We start from the raw sequence: 17,722 nt of genomic DNA, 5'->3' as shown, positions 1-17,722 counted from the left end.
AGGTTGGAAAAAGGCAAAACAGTGCAGAAAGAGGAACTATAGGAAATTTTGGAATTGGTGAAAGAAATAAAAGTGGTGAAAGACTTGTGGAATTTGCAGAATCTCAAGGAATGTCGGTAATGAACACTTTTTTCAAGAAAAGGGTGAACAGAAAGTGGACATGGAAGAGTCCAAATGGATTAACAACTAATGAAATCGACTTCATCCTCACTAACAGAAGATATATTGTGAATGATGTTACAGTCCTGAATAAGGTAAATGTTGGAAGTGATCACAGAATGGTAAGATGTACACTTGATATAGATGTAGGAAAGGAAAGGAAAAAACTGACTCAAGTAAATAATACAAAGGTCTTTGAAATAGCAGAGGAGGAGAAAAAGCAGTATGTACTGGAACTTAAGAACAAGTTTGAGCTTCTGCAGACTGCTCAGGACCAAGATATCGACGAGGAATATTACAACTTTCTGAAAGTGATAAAGCCCAAGAAACCTATAGGGAAACAGAAATCCAAAGAAGAAAAAATTAGTCAAGAAACACTTGTCATGATGAACCAAAGACGACAAATGAAGAGCAAGAAAAACACTGACAGGGAGAAAATTGAGTATACTGAGTTATCCAAAGCCATTAGAAAGAGACTCAGAGAGGACATAAGAAGATTTAACACAAGAAAAGTAGAACAAGCATTAAGGGAAAACAAAGGATTTAAATCAGCAGCCATGAGCAGTAATACAGAAAGACAAATGATACTGAAACTGAAGAATAGCGATGGTGTACTTATAAACAGCAGAGAAGGCATAATTCAAATAGCAGAAGACTACTATAGAGAATTATACAAGGAGCGAGGGAATGATACCAGCAGTGGGGAAGATGGATTGCAAAGTAGCAACACATATGACATACCCGATATTCTTCCTGATGAGGTAGTACATACATTGAAGAAAATGAAGAATCGGAAAGCCCCGGGGGAAGATGAAGTTACTGTAGAGTTGTTAAAATTGGGAGGAAGAGACATAACACAAAAACTGGCAAGGCTCTTCACAAAGTGCATTAGAAAAGGTGTGATGCCTAAGCAGTGGAATAATGCAATCATAGTTTTGCTGCATAAGAAAGGAGATAAATCAGAAATTGGAAATTATAGACCAATTAGCTTGTTATCCCATATCTACAAGTTGTTCACAAGGGTCATTACTAACAGATTAGAAAGAATACTTGATGAGAATCAACCGAAAGAGCAAGCTGGCTTTAGGACAGGATTCTCAACTATGGATCACCTTCACGTAATATCACAGCTAATGGAGAAAGCAAATGAATATAAAACACCATTATGCCTGGCATTTGTGGATTATGAAAAGGCAATGTTTCGGGCACTGGAAAGACAAGGCATAGATACTCCATATATTATGATTTTGAAGAAAATATATGTGAGTGCTACATCCTTTATTAGACTAGACAAAGACAGTAGCAAATTTAAAATCAAGAAAGGAGTTCGACAAGGAGACAATATCTCCGAAGCTGTTTACTGCTGCCCTTGAGGAAGCTTTCAGAAGATTAGACTGGTCGCAGAAAGGAGTCAATGTGAACGGAGAGTACCTAAACCATTTACGGTCATAAGCCACAATCCCAAAGAATTAGAGGAAAATCTTAATCAGTTATGCACAGTTAGTAAGGATTTTGGACTAAAGATGAATATGGCTAAAACAAAAGTAATGATGAACAAGTATGCCACGGAAAGGGAAATAATGATTGAAGGAGCAGTAATTGTAAAGGTGGAGTCATATACTTATCTGGGACAAGTTATTAGCTGTAATAATGATAAATGGCTGGAAGTCAAGAGAAGAATAAATTTTGGATGGATAGCATTCAGGAAATATAGTCACATACTGAAAAGCAATATCCCAGTTTGTCTGAAACGTAAAATAATGAATCAATGTGTACTCCCCACCATGACTTATGGAAGTGAAACTTGGGCACTCACCAAAAGAATGGAAGAGAAGCTAAGAACTACACAGCGAAGAATATAACAAATTATATTGGGAATCAGACTGTTAGATAAGAAGAGAAACACATGGATTAGGCAGCAAACTCAAGTAAAGGACATTCTTATCAAAACTAAAGAACTAAAATGGTCTTGGGCAGGACACATAGCTCGAAGACATGATGACAGATGGAGTAAGAAAATAACAGAATGGTACCCAAGAGGAGCTAGAAGAAAACCTGGAAGACAAAGGCGGAGATGGATAGATGAAATTCATGAGTTTTTGAGTAGTAAATGGATGGCCAGTGCTCAAAACAGAAGGAACTGGAAAGTTGCTGGAGAGGCCTTCATCCTGCAGTGGATTGAAAATGGCTGATGATGATGATGATGCCCCTGAGTCCAATGGCCAGTCAAGCAAAAGCAAGCAGTATTTATGAAGATATAAGTACAGTGAACCCCAAGCCAAGTTTGTGGCAAGCAATGGGTGGTTTAATAGGTTCCAGCATCGCACTGGTTTCCAAAACAAAGTATGCGGTGAAGTCGCCAGTGCCGAGTCTGCAGCTGCAGAGAAATTTTGTGATATGTTGGAAAAAAACTTCTTCTAAATCTCCATAGCCCTCAACTTCTGCAACGGCATGCTTATCAGCTGGAGAGTTAATTCTGGCAACGATGCTTGAAAGGTAAAACTTGCCGACGTTATGCTGTCTCCTCTCTCTTTTTGTAATTTTATAATTTTGAAGTTTTTGTAATTTTGTACACTTTTGTAATTTTTCCTGTGCATGAGATAAAAAAAATTGAATAAATAATTCTATTTACATGTTCATCGAACGTTTCTTTTTTGCTTCAATCAAATTTGCAAGTGCTGCATAAGTATTTAGGGGAATTCCGACTTATCTAGAGTTCCGCGGAACGCATCCCTTACGTAAATTGGGGAGTGGCTGTACATTAAAAACTGTTTATTCTGGTATACTTTTGATTTCATTTGTGAGATACAGTTTATTATCTCCTTACCTAGGTATATATGACCAAGTGAAATACTTCTTCAGAATTGCATTAATCCATTTTTGTTTTTACCCTTCATTTGTTGGATATCTAAAGACATGAATCTTTAGTCTGTTATAATAAATTCCTGTCCAGAAAAAACATATTTGGTATGCTGTCTTGATAACTTGAGCAAGATGAGTTAGAGATTATGTACATAGTAATCGAGTCACCACATAAACATTACTAAGCAGAATTCAACCAGTTGAACATATTGATTCTGAGAAAGTGATTAATGGCATGAAAATAGCATTAGAAAATGTTTTGTCCTTGTTTTTCTAGGTACATTTGGGCTAGTTGTATTTAGATTATCCTTAGGAAGTGGGTCATAATAGATTTCATCATATTGGAAACACTGCACCTGAAGCACATGTATAAAACTCATTACAATACACTGATTACAAAATCATATAAGCTAGCATTCAGTTCAGCAGGCAAGCAAGCAACCACTGGATTTTGTAAGTAATAGTGGTGTTATTATAATAGACAGATTATTTGTGCATGTTTATTTGTGTTTATATTCACACAACTGAGTAAAGAATTCTCAAAAAATGTAAAAGAAAAGTAACACTATGAAATCATGTATATGTATTTGGTTTTAGAAACTAGAGAGGATATATGACACAGATAAAGAAAAATTCAAGTATTTGAATAACATAGTGGAGTGTGAACTGAATATACCAGATCCTGTAAATCGTGTTGGTATTGATGCTCTTTTGTGGTTAAAGAGGTAGGTGATTGAAATTTATATATATGTTGCCATGTATTTTATGGGCACTTCTTTACTGTTTAATAATAATAATAATAATAATGTTTTAATATACTTCACATCTAATTAGAGACTCGATATTGGGCCAGAGGGGATGTGTTAAATTGGGTTAGCGCACCATTCTGGTTGATTAAATTTACTATTATCAATTAAGCTCAAAGTCTTCTGACCATTGAATTTTGAAAAAGTATTTTTAAAAATGTTAAGATGGTTATTGCTGATTATAAATTCGAGCACATTAGTAATGAATCATGGTGTCAGTGTCAGAGAAAGCGTGAATTGGTGTATACAGTGGTACCTTGGTTCGCGAGCATAATTCGTTCCGGAAACGTGCTCGTAATCCAAAGCACTCGTATATCAAAGCGAATTTCCCCATAAGAAATAATGGAAACCCAGATGATTTGTCCCAAAACTCAAAAATATTCATATACTGTAAAAATGATTAATACAAAATACATACCTTTTTATATTTTTAATATTTAAATTTAATATACATAAAGCAATCGAATTTATTAATTATTGGGTAGGACGACTTTCACTGTCTCTAACGGAATCACTGCTATCTGTTGATTTTTTCTTTTTGTGCGACTTTAACAAGGAATCTTTCCAATGACACTTGCTTTTGCCTCCTTTTGAGGATTTCACGGAAATCAGATTCATCGCTCGCACTATTACAAAACGAGGAGGCACGCTTGATACACATAAACAAAGCTGCGCGCGTGTAGCAACTGAATAAACAACACCATAAAGGCAGAGATACACTATTAACACCTCACATTTTACTAAAGCACATTTCTGGGGGTTACTACCATAAAACAATAAAAACAATTTCCAGTTGCGTTCCTGCTAGTGGAATCTGTTATAAACTGGTAGTAAACTCTATCTAATTGCATTTGCGATTATACTAGCCGGAATTGTTGGTTTTTACGTTATTATGGTGAAATGTGTTTCCCCTTCACTGATATAAAAAACCATAAATACATTTTCAAAATCTTCTCTTCATTCCTATTGAGTTGCGTTCGGTTGGGGTGATTCTGCGTTCGACTGCCCTTTCTTGTAAACACAAAGGCTAATTGTGCATAAGCGAATTCGGTTCGTGTTATATAAGATATCGTTCCCCTATTTATAAATCGTGTATGATCGAATTCGTGTAGTGTAAACACGTGTTATACGAGGACTGACTGTGTACTCGTATTGCAAGACCTCGCTCGTTTATCAAGTTAAAATTTATTAAAAATTTTTGCTCGTCTTGCAAAACACTCGCATACCAAGTTACTCGTAATCCAAGGTACCACTGTATTTGAATGTGTTGGATAAAGTTTTGATAAAACATATATTTTATTCTATTTATACAGGATGTTTTGGAAAGTCACTACACACCTATATGACAGAAACTTGTAAAATAATATGAGTCACCGTGCACCATCATGTGGTGTGTGTGTGTCAAGGTCAGTTGGCTGTGAGATAGCTATTGTGGCAGTCTGTTGTGGAGTGCTTTAACGATGGTTTTGTCATTGGAGGAACATTTTTTTTTTTTTTTTTTTTTGGTTGAGTGTTTTTAACAAGCATGGCACGTATATGCAAAGCGTCTGAGAAAACTAAGAAATTTCCAAATATGTCAGTACCACATTGGCATGCTGTATGGGCATTATAGACAAATTTCATGAAACAGGTGCTGTACATGATGAGGAGCATAGGAAGGCCACCGAAACTGGCAGAAGAGAAACTTCTAGATATTTCAGATTCAGTGCTGTAAAGTCCTTCAAAAATTAATGCAGAAGTTGTCATGACAGAAGAACATTTGTCTTGCAACTGCACATTTAATGCTAAGGAAGAAGCTGTGCCTTTTCTCATACAAAATACAGTTGCTCAAGTATTAAAAGCAGCAGATAACAAACGAATACATTACTCCACTAGTTTCAACAGTTTTCATTACTAAAAATACCAATGGTATTCTAGATCTTACATCCTTCACTGATGAGGCATGATTCCATTTGTCAGGTTAGCATTAGCATTAGCAGAGGCATATGATGCAAGAAAGCAAGCTTATTCAGCATCAGCCAAAAAAAAAAAAAAAAAACCCACTCCCATTTCACCCCTCCGTTCGTTCGAAATACCTGTCCAGTTGAGCTTTAAATTTGTTTAGGCTATCAACTTCAACAACAAGTGATGGAAGTCGGTTCCACCAACCAACCACCCGCTGGCCAAAGGCAAATTTCCGCACATCTATCCGACATCCGTCCTTCCTCAATTTGAATTTATGCCCTCTGAGGTGATTATTCTGAGAAAGATGAAGAATCCCATTGGCATTGAGCATGCTCAAACCATTCAAAGCCTTATACACCTCTATCAGATCACCTCGCCGGTGCCTAGTCTCCAAACTCTGTAATTTGCAACACTTAAGCCTTTCTTCGTAAGAGCAACCCTTTGTTCCATTTACTAATCTTGTTGCCCTTCTCTGTACCCGTTCCAGCAGCTCTACATCCTTCTTGAAATGAGGCCTCCAGACCTGTATACAGTACTCAAGATGTGGCCTTACCATTGCCTTATACAAGGGAATAATCACCTCCTTATCCCTGCTAGAAAAATTCCTGTATATCATTGACAAGACACCATGAGCTACTCTTGCAGCTCGTCTGCACTGCTCAGAGAACTTCATATCTGCCTGCACAATTACCCCCAGGTCCTTTTCATTCTCCACCACTGTCAGTGTAGTACCGCAGAGTTGATACATTGCTCTGGGGTTACTGTTTCCCATATGCAGCACTTTACATTTGTCGATGTTAAACCTCATTTGCCACCTCTCAGCCCATCTGTTCAACCTTTCCAGATCCTGTTGCAGCAGCATAGCGTCAGTATTGTCCTTAACGACCCTGCCAACCTTTGTATCATCTGCAAACTTGGACATTAAACTTGATATCCCATCATCAATATCATTCATAAACACCGAAAACAACAACGGACCCAACACTGAACCTTGAGGAACTCCACTAATAACATTAGTCCACGTTGAGCAGTGTCCATTGATTACCACTCTCTGTCTTCTGCCACTCAACCATCCCCTTATCCATAGCAGCAATTTGCCTCCAATGCCACACTGCTCCAATTTGTGCAGCAGTCTTCCATGTGCAACAGTATCAAAAGCCTTTCTAAGATCCAAATATATAATATCAAAGGTTAATGTGAATGCTTAAAATACCTGCTTATGGACATCCGAAAATCCACACAGTCTACATCAAACACCTCTCCCTTAGGTTGGTATTTGGGTTGCTATCTCCAGAAGAAGAATCATTGGGCCTATCTTCTTTAATGAAACAGTAACCTCAGAATGTTACTGTTCCAATATTCTCTACCACTTCATCAATGAACTGAATGAGAATGAAATCAAGAATGGGTGGTTTCAGCAAGATTTCACCACTGTCCATATTGCTACACAATTAATGACACTCCTATGTGAAATTTTTGCTAATTGAATAATCTCAAAAAAATCTGTGTCCCCTCATTCACCAGATTTAAATCCACCTGATTTTTATCTGTGGGGAGCAGCAAAAAATAAAGTTTATGGAAAAAAACCATGATCACTTCAGGAACTCAAAACTACTGTAACTGCTTATATCAGAGGCATCGCTCAAGAAGAACTGAAGAAGGTTTTTGAAAATAAAATTAAATGTGTTCAGACCTGTTTGGATGACTGTGGAGATCAATTTCAAAGTCTATTGTAATGGACTACTTATGTAAGTAAAACTGGGCAGTAACAAAAGATTTGTAATAATAACATTAAAAATTTGCATTCCTTTGAAATAGGTGTATAGTGACTTTCCGAACACCCTGTATAATGATTGTTATTAGCATTGAATTTGTTAATATTATCCAAATAGGAAGTGGGTCATAATAGACTTCATCACATTGGAAACACTGCACATGAAGCACATGTATAAAATTCATTACAATACACTGATTACAAAATCATATAAGCTAGCATTCAGTTCAGCAGGCAAGTAAGTTCATGAGCAAACACTTATTCTGGAAAGGAAATTTTTGTGGATACCGTACATTATAAATTATTTCTTGACTGTAATTATTTAGTTAAAACGTTCCCTCCCTCCCTCCCTCCCTCCCTCCCTCCCTCTCTCTCTCTCTCTCTCTCTCTCTCTCTCTCTCTCTCTCATGAAACCCCCAACAACAGAGTTATTATAACCTGTAATACTTAGTACTGCACTTGGGTTGAAAGTTGAGAAGATGCAAGAAGATACTGTACTTGTTGACATTAGACTTGAATTTCTGTAGATTATAATTTTCAGGAAATATGTATAAGGGAGTTTTTTCAGAAAACAGAAGTTGAACGAATAAATGAGGAAGAAGAAAAGCTGGTTTTGTATGTTTGAAGTTGGACAGTAAAAGGATTCTGACTCATTGTGGAACATATTTGGAATGGAGAGGAGGAATTATAGAAGCTAATTCAGAACAGTGCCCATGGAAATATCCATAGAAAAAAAGAATCAGAAAGAGAATGTCTATCAGACATTGTTTTTAATAATAATAAATGAAAGCCTGTATTTCTCATATAATAAGAGAAAACGAACACAAACCATAAATGTTAGTTAAGTGCACGCTAATCCTAATTTTAATCTTTTTTTATTTTTGCTTATTTAGCTAACTATTATGTATTAGTATTTAAATTTACATTATACACCATTCCCCTTGGTGTGTGAGAAAAAGATGAATGAGTGAGTGAAAAAAAAAAATATATATATATATATATGTAGCCTAACAGAAAAAAAAAAATAAAATATATATATATGTAGCCTAACAGAAAAAAAAAAAAAATAAATAAATAAAATATTATAAAATATAAGAAAAAAGTATAAAAATAGATTGCAAGTATTGAGAATGCATATTATGAATGAAGTAAATATGTCTCTCCCACCCCCCACTGCCAGCTAACATATCCAACACCCGGAGCAGGATGGGCAGTTTGACCATCCTACTGGAATCGACACAAGCACGCCATTTGGCGATCTGAACTGGGTACTCAGACCTGGTTCCCTTTAAAACCCCATCTCCAGGCAGAGGCAGAGGGGGTGGAGACAGGTCTCTATCTCCTCCCCTCCCTGCCTCCCCCATACTTCGCCTGGTGGGGCTCATCCTCACTGACCTCTTTGGGGATGCCTATTCTATCGTCCTCATCCTTCTACCCTTTTCCCCCCAGTCTTCAGACTCCTCTCCCACCACTCTAACTAAACCGACCGAGTACGTCCCTAACAATGCTGCCAAATTCTAATCAACGTCTAAATTGTACCGCTTTCTCATAAATCTCTTTCGGCCTTTCCAAATTCTAGTGTTCACCCCCCCCCTTTCTTTTTATATATATAGGCCTCTGAAAAATAGGTGGCGGGGCCTGTCAGAGTTACTTAAATCATCTACTGGGTGCCTGACCTATCTCCTTGTGTCAGAGTGTGGGCAATGGTGGGGCCCAACAGCTAAATAGTCAGAGAAACAACAGAACATAATACTACACAACAAACTACTCCCCACACTTTTTAAATCTCTGGCCTCCACAGTGTTCTGTGTCATACGTACAAAGAATACAATGCGGAGATGGGGGGAACCCCTGGTGCCATCAGACAACTAACACACTTTACGCTTAAAAAAGAAAAAAAAAATGTCTATGAGACAGAGACTTTTTTTAGAGATGGGTCATTAATTAACCTAATTGCCCTCTTTTGAATGGAATCCAGAAGCTTGAGAAAGGTGTTGGGGGCACTGCCCCAGATGTGGGAACAATATTCCATGATAGGGCAGATTTGCAACTTGTACAGAGTTGAACAATTGCTTGTTAAAAAAGTAACATAAAGAGTAAAAGAGAAAACCCAGTTTTTGAGATGCAGAGGAAGCAATATTTGTGATGTGTTTATGCCGAGAGAGATTAGAAGTTGGAGTAATCCCTAATAGAGATATGTGATCTTGTCTAGAAATCTGAGTGTCATCGAAGATAACCATAGGAGCAAAAGAATCCTTTTTATGAGATATAAGAGAGGACTGAGTTTTAGAAGGATTGAAATCAACTGTTATCTTTGCTCCACTGGAGAATTACCTGGAGATCAGCTTTTAAGGAATTGATAGTGGATATTTGAGAAGTTTAAGCTGTTTGTGCAGGGCAAGGTTTCTTAAACTGGAAGGTGAAATGCAATGTGTTATCAGTAAAACTATGGATAGGATTTCTGGGCAATGGAAGGCCATTAATATAGAAGAGGAAAAAGTGGGAGAAAGAACTAAACCTTGGGGAAGTTAGAAGACAGTCATCTGCCATCACCCAAAGTCAGTGGTCAGAGAGAAAACGGGATACCCAATTACAAAAACCGATTGGAAAACCATAAGATGGAAGCTTATTTAGAAGACCTTTATGCCAAACACAATCAAAAGCCTTTGAAATGTCAAGAGAAACTGCTTGAGTTTCACCAAACTTTTCCATTGAATTTGTCCATAGATGGGTAACAAAATGTAATTAAATTAACATTTACTAAATCCTTGTATATCTGACCTTTGGTTGTAGGGAGGAAATCATTACAGTAAACCCTCGATTTAATGGACTAATAGGGGAGAAGGGGGGTGTCCGTTAATGCCGAAAGTCTGTTAAATTGAATGTAACCTGGGGGGGGGGCATTTTTTATTGTTCTTAATGTAAAAAAAAGCTTTAATACAATATACAGTATTGTACAATATAATTATTAAATTATAATAAAGAATATGTAATATTCTGTTGTAAATATAAAATGTTGCAATTTGGCCTTTGATTTACGGATATCAAAAAGTTTGTTTTTTTTACACCGTAAATTTCACAAACATGCTACTGAGACGCCTTGTTCTAATTTCTGAGCCACATTTAAGTTCACACACTTTCTTTTAACTCCTCTATCACTTGATGCCATTTTAAATTGTAAGGATTGCAAAATTATTTAATAAATAAAGTCGCAATTCAGAAATCACAGAAACACTCTGTATACAACCTGACCGCACGATAGCTTGAGACAGACTGAGACTGAAACAAAGCGAGTCTGTAGACCTGCAGTTTAATGTCCCAAATCATGTTCAGCTCACAAGTCACTGCCTGCTCTTATCTGTAATCTGGGAAAACACTATTTGAACACGTTTTCAGAAAGAATAAAAAACAATTTCCTGACTACAATTTCCTGAATTTGATTATAAAAATAAAAGTAGGTAATTATCAAAACAATAATGGAAATAGGTAATTATTATTAATTTTTAATAACGCTGAAGTTTTGTATAACCTAAAAAAAAAATAATATGGTCGAGATTAATATGTACATTACTCTATTATTATTATTTGTTCGGTCCGTTAAATCCGAAATCCGTTATATCAAGGGTTTATTGTATTTGAAATATCTGTTCACAGGTGTATATAAGAATTTAAAAAAATAATAAATAACTGTCTATTGTGAACACTTTATTTTTATAGTGCTTACAATATTATTGAACAGGAAAAATATAAACAGGTAAGCAGTTCTGTTTTTTCCCCCCCTAGAAGAAAGGAATTTCATGAATGTATATCATGATATATTTGTTTATACTATAATATCATAGAACTTTGCAACAGTATTCCTTTCTTGTGTATATATTATATTTTACTTATATTTTCACAGAAGGAGTGCAGATTATAGGAAGTAGTTCATTTGGATGATATCATAGTAAACGAGTTGAATAACATTTGGGTGGTTGTGAAGAGCAGTGCCACATTGCTGTATTAGTAATTCTCATTGTTGGAACAAAACTGCTGTTTTGGTTTGAGTTTCAAAGTGAAAAACCATCTTAAAACAAAACAGCCACAGGGATGTATTGTAAAGGCACAAGAAAATGTGAATGGTAAACTGGTTTAAGTCTGTAAGAAAGGAGCTGGTTGGTGTTCTTTTAAAATAAACTTGCTATATCTGAGTATTAGAGACATCAGAACCATCTATCTAGATAACTAACTGGATTAAAACCATAGCTATGATGTCCATTCTTCTATCATTAGATGCCAGTTAATTGCTTTTCCAAATTAGTGATCATAGTTTTTATTATGAGATCATTACAGAAGAAGAAAATCACATCCATCACTTTTCAGTTGTTTTTCTTTCTTCTGATGTGTGTATTGAAGGGATTTCTCTCACACAGGTAATTCAGTTGCAGAAAATTTAATATTTTTCTGTATTTATGTATAAAGAAATACATTCAGAATTTACCTAACTAGAATTTACAAATTAGAATAAATTAAGAAGGCCTACATTGAAATTAAAATTAAGGTAAATTAAGTGGCCCTGCATGAAAATTGTTGCACAAAAACAAAAGTTAATAAAGTTGGGGAAGACAAGGAAAATTTAAATGAATAACTGAAAATTGGAAAAAGTTAGTAATATTGTATATCTAAGAATAGTCTTTAATGAAGATAGAAGACTAGATGTGGGAATAAACACCAGAATGGCCACAAAGTTACCAGGTGCCAGCACTCAACATTCAACAGAACTACACACACACACACCCACACTCTCACATACCACCAGCTTTGGCACATACCTTACAGATGAAACTGCAGCATATAGGGGAACACTGTAGACTGCCTGAAAAACAAAAATACTTTGTCTCACTGTACTTTGCTAAATTAGCATTTAGCATTAGTAGAGGCACATGATGCAAGAACGCAAGCTTATAAAGCATCAACCAAAAAAAAAAAAAAAAAAAACCCATTCCCATTTCACTGATTCATTTATTCCAAATGTTTGTCTGGTTCTGTCTTGAATTTATTTAAGCTATCAACTTCCACAACAACACATGGAATCAATTACCGCTGGCTAATGGAAAACTTCCGCATGTCTATTCTACAACTGTCTTTTCTCAGTTTGAATCTATGCCCCCTCAGGTTTGTAATCTGAGCAAGAGGAAGAATCCCCTCAGCATTAAGCCTGCTCAATCCATTCATGGCCTTATACACTTCAATCAGATGGCCTCGTAGATGCCTAGTCTCCAGAAGCTGCAATTTGCAGAACTTAAGCCTTTCCAAATGAAATAGTTGGTACATTTCTCTGGGGTTACTGGGGTTAAATTGATTGTGTTCCTTTTACCATAAATTTAGTGTGACATTTTCTGTGATCAAAGACTGCATGTTGTTTGAAATTGAGTGTTCAAAGATGCTTTTATTTAAAACTGTATAAATTGTAAATGAACAACTGCACAGAAATACTGATGCACATGTAGTGGCTAGAAACTAGTTATTATTATTTTTATTATTATTATTATTAGCTATACAGGGTGTTTCAGTTAAACGTTTCAGAACTTCTAAGAGGGGTAGGTACATCCTGACAACTCGAAATCATATAGCAATGTGGGGTCGGAAATGCTTTCCTGAAGCGGTGTTGTACACAGAAGCACCATAAAGAAAAGAGACTGTAAGTGAGAAATCGTTTTAATAATACATGAAAAGAAGCAAAAGGTACATGGATTAAAGTAAGTGTTCGAAGTTTCTTCGGACATTCTGGAATACTCCAGGCGAATTTCTTCGGCAGCTACTGCGATTCTTGCAACCAGCTCCTCAGCATTGTCAACAGGGGTGTCATAAACTAGCGATTTCATATGACCCCAGAAATAAAAATCAAGACATGATAGGTCGGGTGACCGAGCAGGCCAACGCACGGGACCACCACGTCCGATCCACTGTTGACCAAATGTGACATCCAGGTAGTTACAAACATCTCCGCTATAATGGGCAGGGGCTCCATCGTGTTGGAACCACATTGTCTGTTGCGTCGATGCAGAAATCTGTTCATCTCTCAAAAGTTGTGGCAATACTTGCTGCAGAAAGATCAAGTAGATAGGTCCGGTTAGACGACACGGTAACAGGTAAGGTCCGATGAGGTGATCTCCCATAATACCGGCCCATACATTGACCGAAAATCGAATCTGTGCTGCACGACGTCGTATTGCATGCGGGTTCTCGATCGCCCAGATATGGTCGTTATGAGTGTTGAAAATTCCTTCCCTTGTGAAGGAATTTTCACGGTCATATGAAATCGCTAGTTTATGACATCCCTGTTGACAATGCTGAGGAGCTGGTTGCAAGAATCGCAGTAGCTGCCGAAGAAATTCGAAATTCGCTTGGAGTATTCCAGAATGTTCGGATGTCCATGCGTCGGAGATGTGAGGCGTGCATTGTAGCCCGTGGAAGAAACTTCGAACACTTACTTTAATCCATGTACCTTTTGCTTCTTTTCATGTATTATTAAAACGATTTCTCACTTACGGTCTCTTTTCTTTATGGTGCTTCTGTGTACAACACCGCTTCAGGAAAGCATTTCCGACCCCACATTGCTATATGATTTCGAGTTGTCAGGATGTACCCTACCCCTCTTAGAAGTTCTGAAACGTTTAACTGAAACACCCTGTATAGTACAAGGAAGCCTGGGGTTAATGCTGCACCAGCCAAAAAAAATTTCTGAGTTACCCAGAGAAACACACGGGAGGGAGAGAGAGAGAACAAGAGTCAGAAATAGAAGGGAATCGCTAAGAAAGAGAAGAATGATGATATCCAGCTCAGGATCCTGGGTATGCCAATCCCATACTCACCAGATGTGAGCGAAGTGAGGATGTTCTGGATTTAGATGGAATATAGGTGAAAACTGTACAACAATTTAAATACTCGGGTGCAATTATTCAGGCTGATGGATTATTTGCACAGGAAATTGAGAGAAGACTGGGTGAAAGTATAAAGGTCATAGGAATGCTCAATTCTGTACTATGGAATAAAAATATTATTAACAAAACTAAACATCAAATATATAATGCAATATTACAAAGTGTTTTATTATATGTATGTGAGACTTGGATCTTAAATGAAAGACAAAAAAATAAACTATTGGCTGTTGAGATGCATTTCTGTAAAAGATTGGCAAGAAAGTCTAGGACTAAAAAAGGCAGTAATGATATGATAAGGAATATAATGAACTTCCAAAAAACCATCATTGATAAAATAGAGGAGAAAGACTGGAGTGGTTTGGCCATGTGAAAAGAATGGAGGACGATAGATTGCTCAGAGGAGCCATGGAGAAGGAAAACATTAGCCATATAGTGCAAGGAAGCCTGTGTTTTTTGGCTGTACCTGTCTACTTGATAAGAAAATAAATATTATGCACCTTCCTTCCCACAAAAGGCAACCAACCAATTTACCCTTGAATCCCTTTAAACTGCCAGCCTCAGCCACCTGCGATGGCAACTTGTTCCAGCAATCAACAACTCGCTGCCCAAAACAAAACTTTCTACAATCTAGTCTAAACTTCTGTAATTTGAATTTATGGCTGCCTAGTTCTAAAATTCTTTATAACAGTGAAAAATTTGCCTTCATTCATTTTGCTAACCTTTCTCAGAGCCTTATAAATCTAAAGTGCCTGATTAACAAGTTCTGTAGCACACATAATCAGTCTTTCCTCATACGGTTGCCCTTTTGCCAATCTCGTCACATTGGACCCTTTTAAGAAGCTAAATGTCATTTTTCAGATGTTGAACATAGTATTCCAAATGCAGTCTTACAACTGCCTTGTATGGTGGAATTATGACCTCTCCATCTATACAGGATATTGTTTGAAAAATCATTGATAAGACACCATAGGCTTTCCCAGGTGCCTGTTTTCACTACTCAGAAAACTTAATTTCTGCCTGTATTGTAACTTCCAGATCCATTTTTTCCCTCTACTGTTTTTAATTTGACCCCACTAAGTGTATAAGTTATCATCAGTGTCATATGTTAACAACTCCTTTAGTAGAATATGTCCGAAACTAAGGCAGATTATATGAATGCAAAGCAAAGTAACAATGAATTCTTTGCTTATATTAACCTGTGAAGAAAAGGGATGAACCACACTAGTCCACAATATATGGAAGAATCCCTTCAGCATTGAGCATGCTCAACCCATTTAAGACCTTATCCATTTCAATCAAATCACCTCACAGGTGCCTAGTCTCCAGACACTGTAATTTGTAAAAAATACTTAAGACTTTCTTTGTAAGGCAACCCTTTGTTCGATTCACTAATCTTGTTAACCTTCTATGTACTTGTTCCAGCTCTACATCCTTCCTAAATTGAGGCCTCCAGACCCTGTATACAGTACCCAAGGTATGGCCTTATACAAGGGGATAATCACCTCCATATCCCTGCTAGAAAAATTCCTCCATATTCGATTCCTCCATCGGCTATTCTTGCAAACTGTATGTACTGCTCAGAAAACTTCATATCTGACTGCACAATTACCCCCAGGTCCTTTTCAGTCTCTACCACCATCAGTGTAGTACCACACAGTTGATACGTTACTCTGGGGTTACTGCTACCCATATGTAGCAATTTACATTTGTCAATGTTAAACCTGAGTTGACAGCTCTCAGCCCATCTGCTCAACTTTTCTAGATCCTGTTGCAGTAGCATACTGTCATTAGTGTTATTAACAACCCGGCCAACCTTCATATCGTCTGCAAACTTAGACATTAGCCTGATATATACAGTAAACCCCCCTATTCGCGGTATCTGTATTCGCGGTTTCGTGTATTCGCGATCGCTGATTTAATATAAAATGAAACCTAAAGAAATGTGAATTTTAAAGCGCCGTGAATATTTTCGGCCATAAAAAACATGGGCTTGGCTAAAATTATCTTTCCCGGTCAAAACAGCGTTCAGTGGGTGGGGGAGAGGGTGACAAAATTGCAAGCGTGGATGTTTCTCGCTAATCCTTGTTCAGTATGTGTTATGCGCTTGTCATGGAAAGTTTGATCGTTTGCTTTTAATTTATATGCTTATAAATTAAATAAATTTATCAATCTATAAAATGATATGCTTACAAAAGTGATAAATCTACCGTTTTGCAGTGTAAAACAGACTTTTTCGAGTGTGTTAATGGAAGAAAGTGCCTTTATTGTGGACAAGTTCTTTTTTACACGTACAAAAATATGACTACGAATAACAAGGGAAATGTGAAAATATCAAAGAAGGTGATGACATTAGCGAATAAAATTGAGTTATTAGACAAAATTTCTAATGGTGAAAGTGTCTCTTCAGTGGCAAAACATAAAATCAATGAGTCAACAGTACGATCAATCAAAAAATCGGAAGAAAAAATCCGCCGTAGTGTCTGTGAAAACGTGCTAATTGCTCTGTAACTGGTGATGTTAAATTAGAAAAAAATGGAAAAAGCTTTAAATCTGTGGATAGAAGACCGAACTCAAAATAAAATTCCATTTAAATGTTCACTCATCATTTGTGAAAAGGCAAAACTCCTTTATCAACACTTTAGCGAAACTGGTGATAGCACTGGCGGGATAAGTTTTTTTTTTTTTTTTGCTACCAAAGGCGCTGGTTTGAAATTTCTAATAAATATTACATTTAATATTAAATTGTTTCTTATTTTCATTTCGATGTCATATGCTTGCATTTCACTATGTACTGTCTATGTACATAGTCATATTATGAAGGTACATATAATACATACATAGACAAAATTTTAGACTAGTTTTTCTTATATATTTCATACTTTGGAACAGAACCCCATTATTACTATGGGAGCCATAACTCAGTATTCGCGTTTTCGGTATTCGCAAAATTTCTCAGGAACGTAACCCCCGTGAATAGCGGGGGTTTACTGTACCATCATCAATATCATTAATGAATACAGAAAACAACAATGGACCCAACTACACAAATTAGCATTAGTAGAGGCATACAATGCAAGAAAGCAAGCTTATGTAGTATCAGCCAAAAAAACCTCCCATTTCACCCCTCCATTCATTCCAAATGCCTGTCCAGCTCAGCCTTAAATTTATTTAGGCTATCAACTTCCACAACATAAGATGGACGTTTGTTCCACCAATCAACTACCTGCTAGCTAAAGGCAAATTTCCACACATTT

At 36.7% G+C, this 17,722-nt stretch overlaps 1 protein-coding gene across 1 annotated transcript in view; it reads left to right on the top strand.

The window, feature by feature from the left end:
* The window catches only part of LOC150090198 (glycolipid transfer protein), an 82,011-nt gene that overhangs the window by 47,425 nt on the left and 16,864 nt on the right, over positions 1–17,722 (top strand). The window contains exon 3 of the mRNA XM_090369010.1: positions 3,619–3,746. Coding sequence (XP_090225136.1) covers positions 3,619–3,746 — 128 coding nt within the window. The remainder of the gene's footprint in view (positions 1–3,618; positions 3,747–17,722) is intronic.

The sequence above is a fragment of the Mastigoproctus giganteus genome, chromosome 2, assembly GCF_048544385.1.
Source record: "Mastigoproctus giganteus isolate SK-2022 chromosome 2, ASM4854438v1, whole genome shotgun sequence".
Lineage (NCBI taxonomy): Eukaryota > Metazoa > Arthropoda > Arachnida > Uropygi > Thelyphonidae > Mastigoproctus > Mastigoproctus giganteus.
The sequence above is the reverse complement of the archived record's forward strand: the minus strand, read 5'-3'. Positions and strand labels throughout refer to the sequence as shown.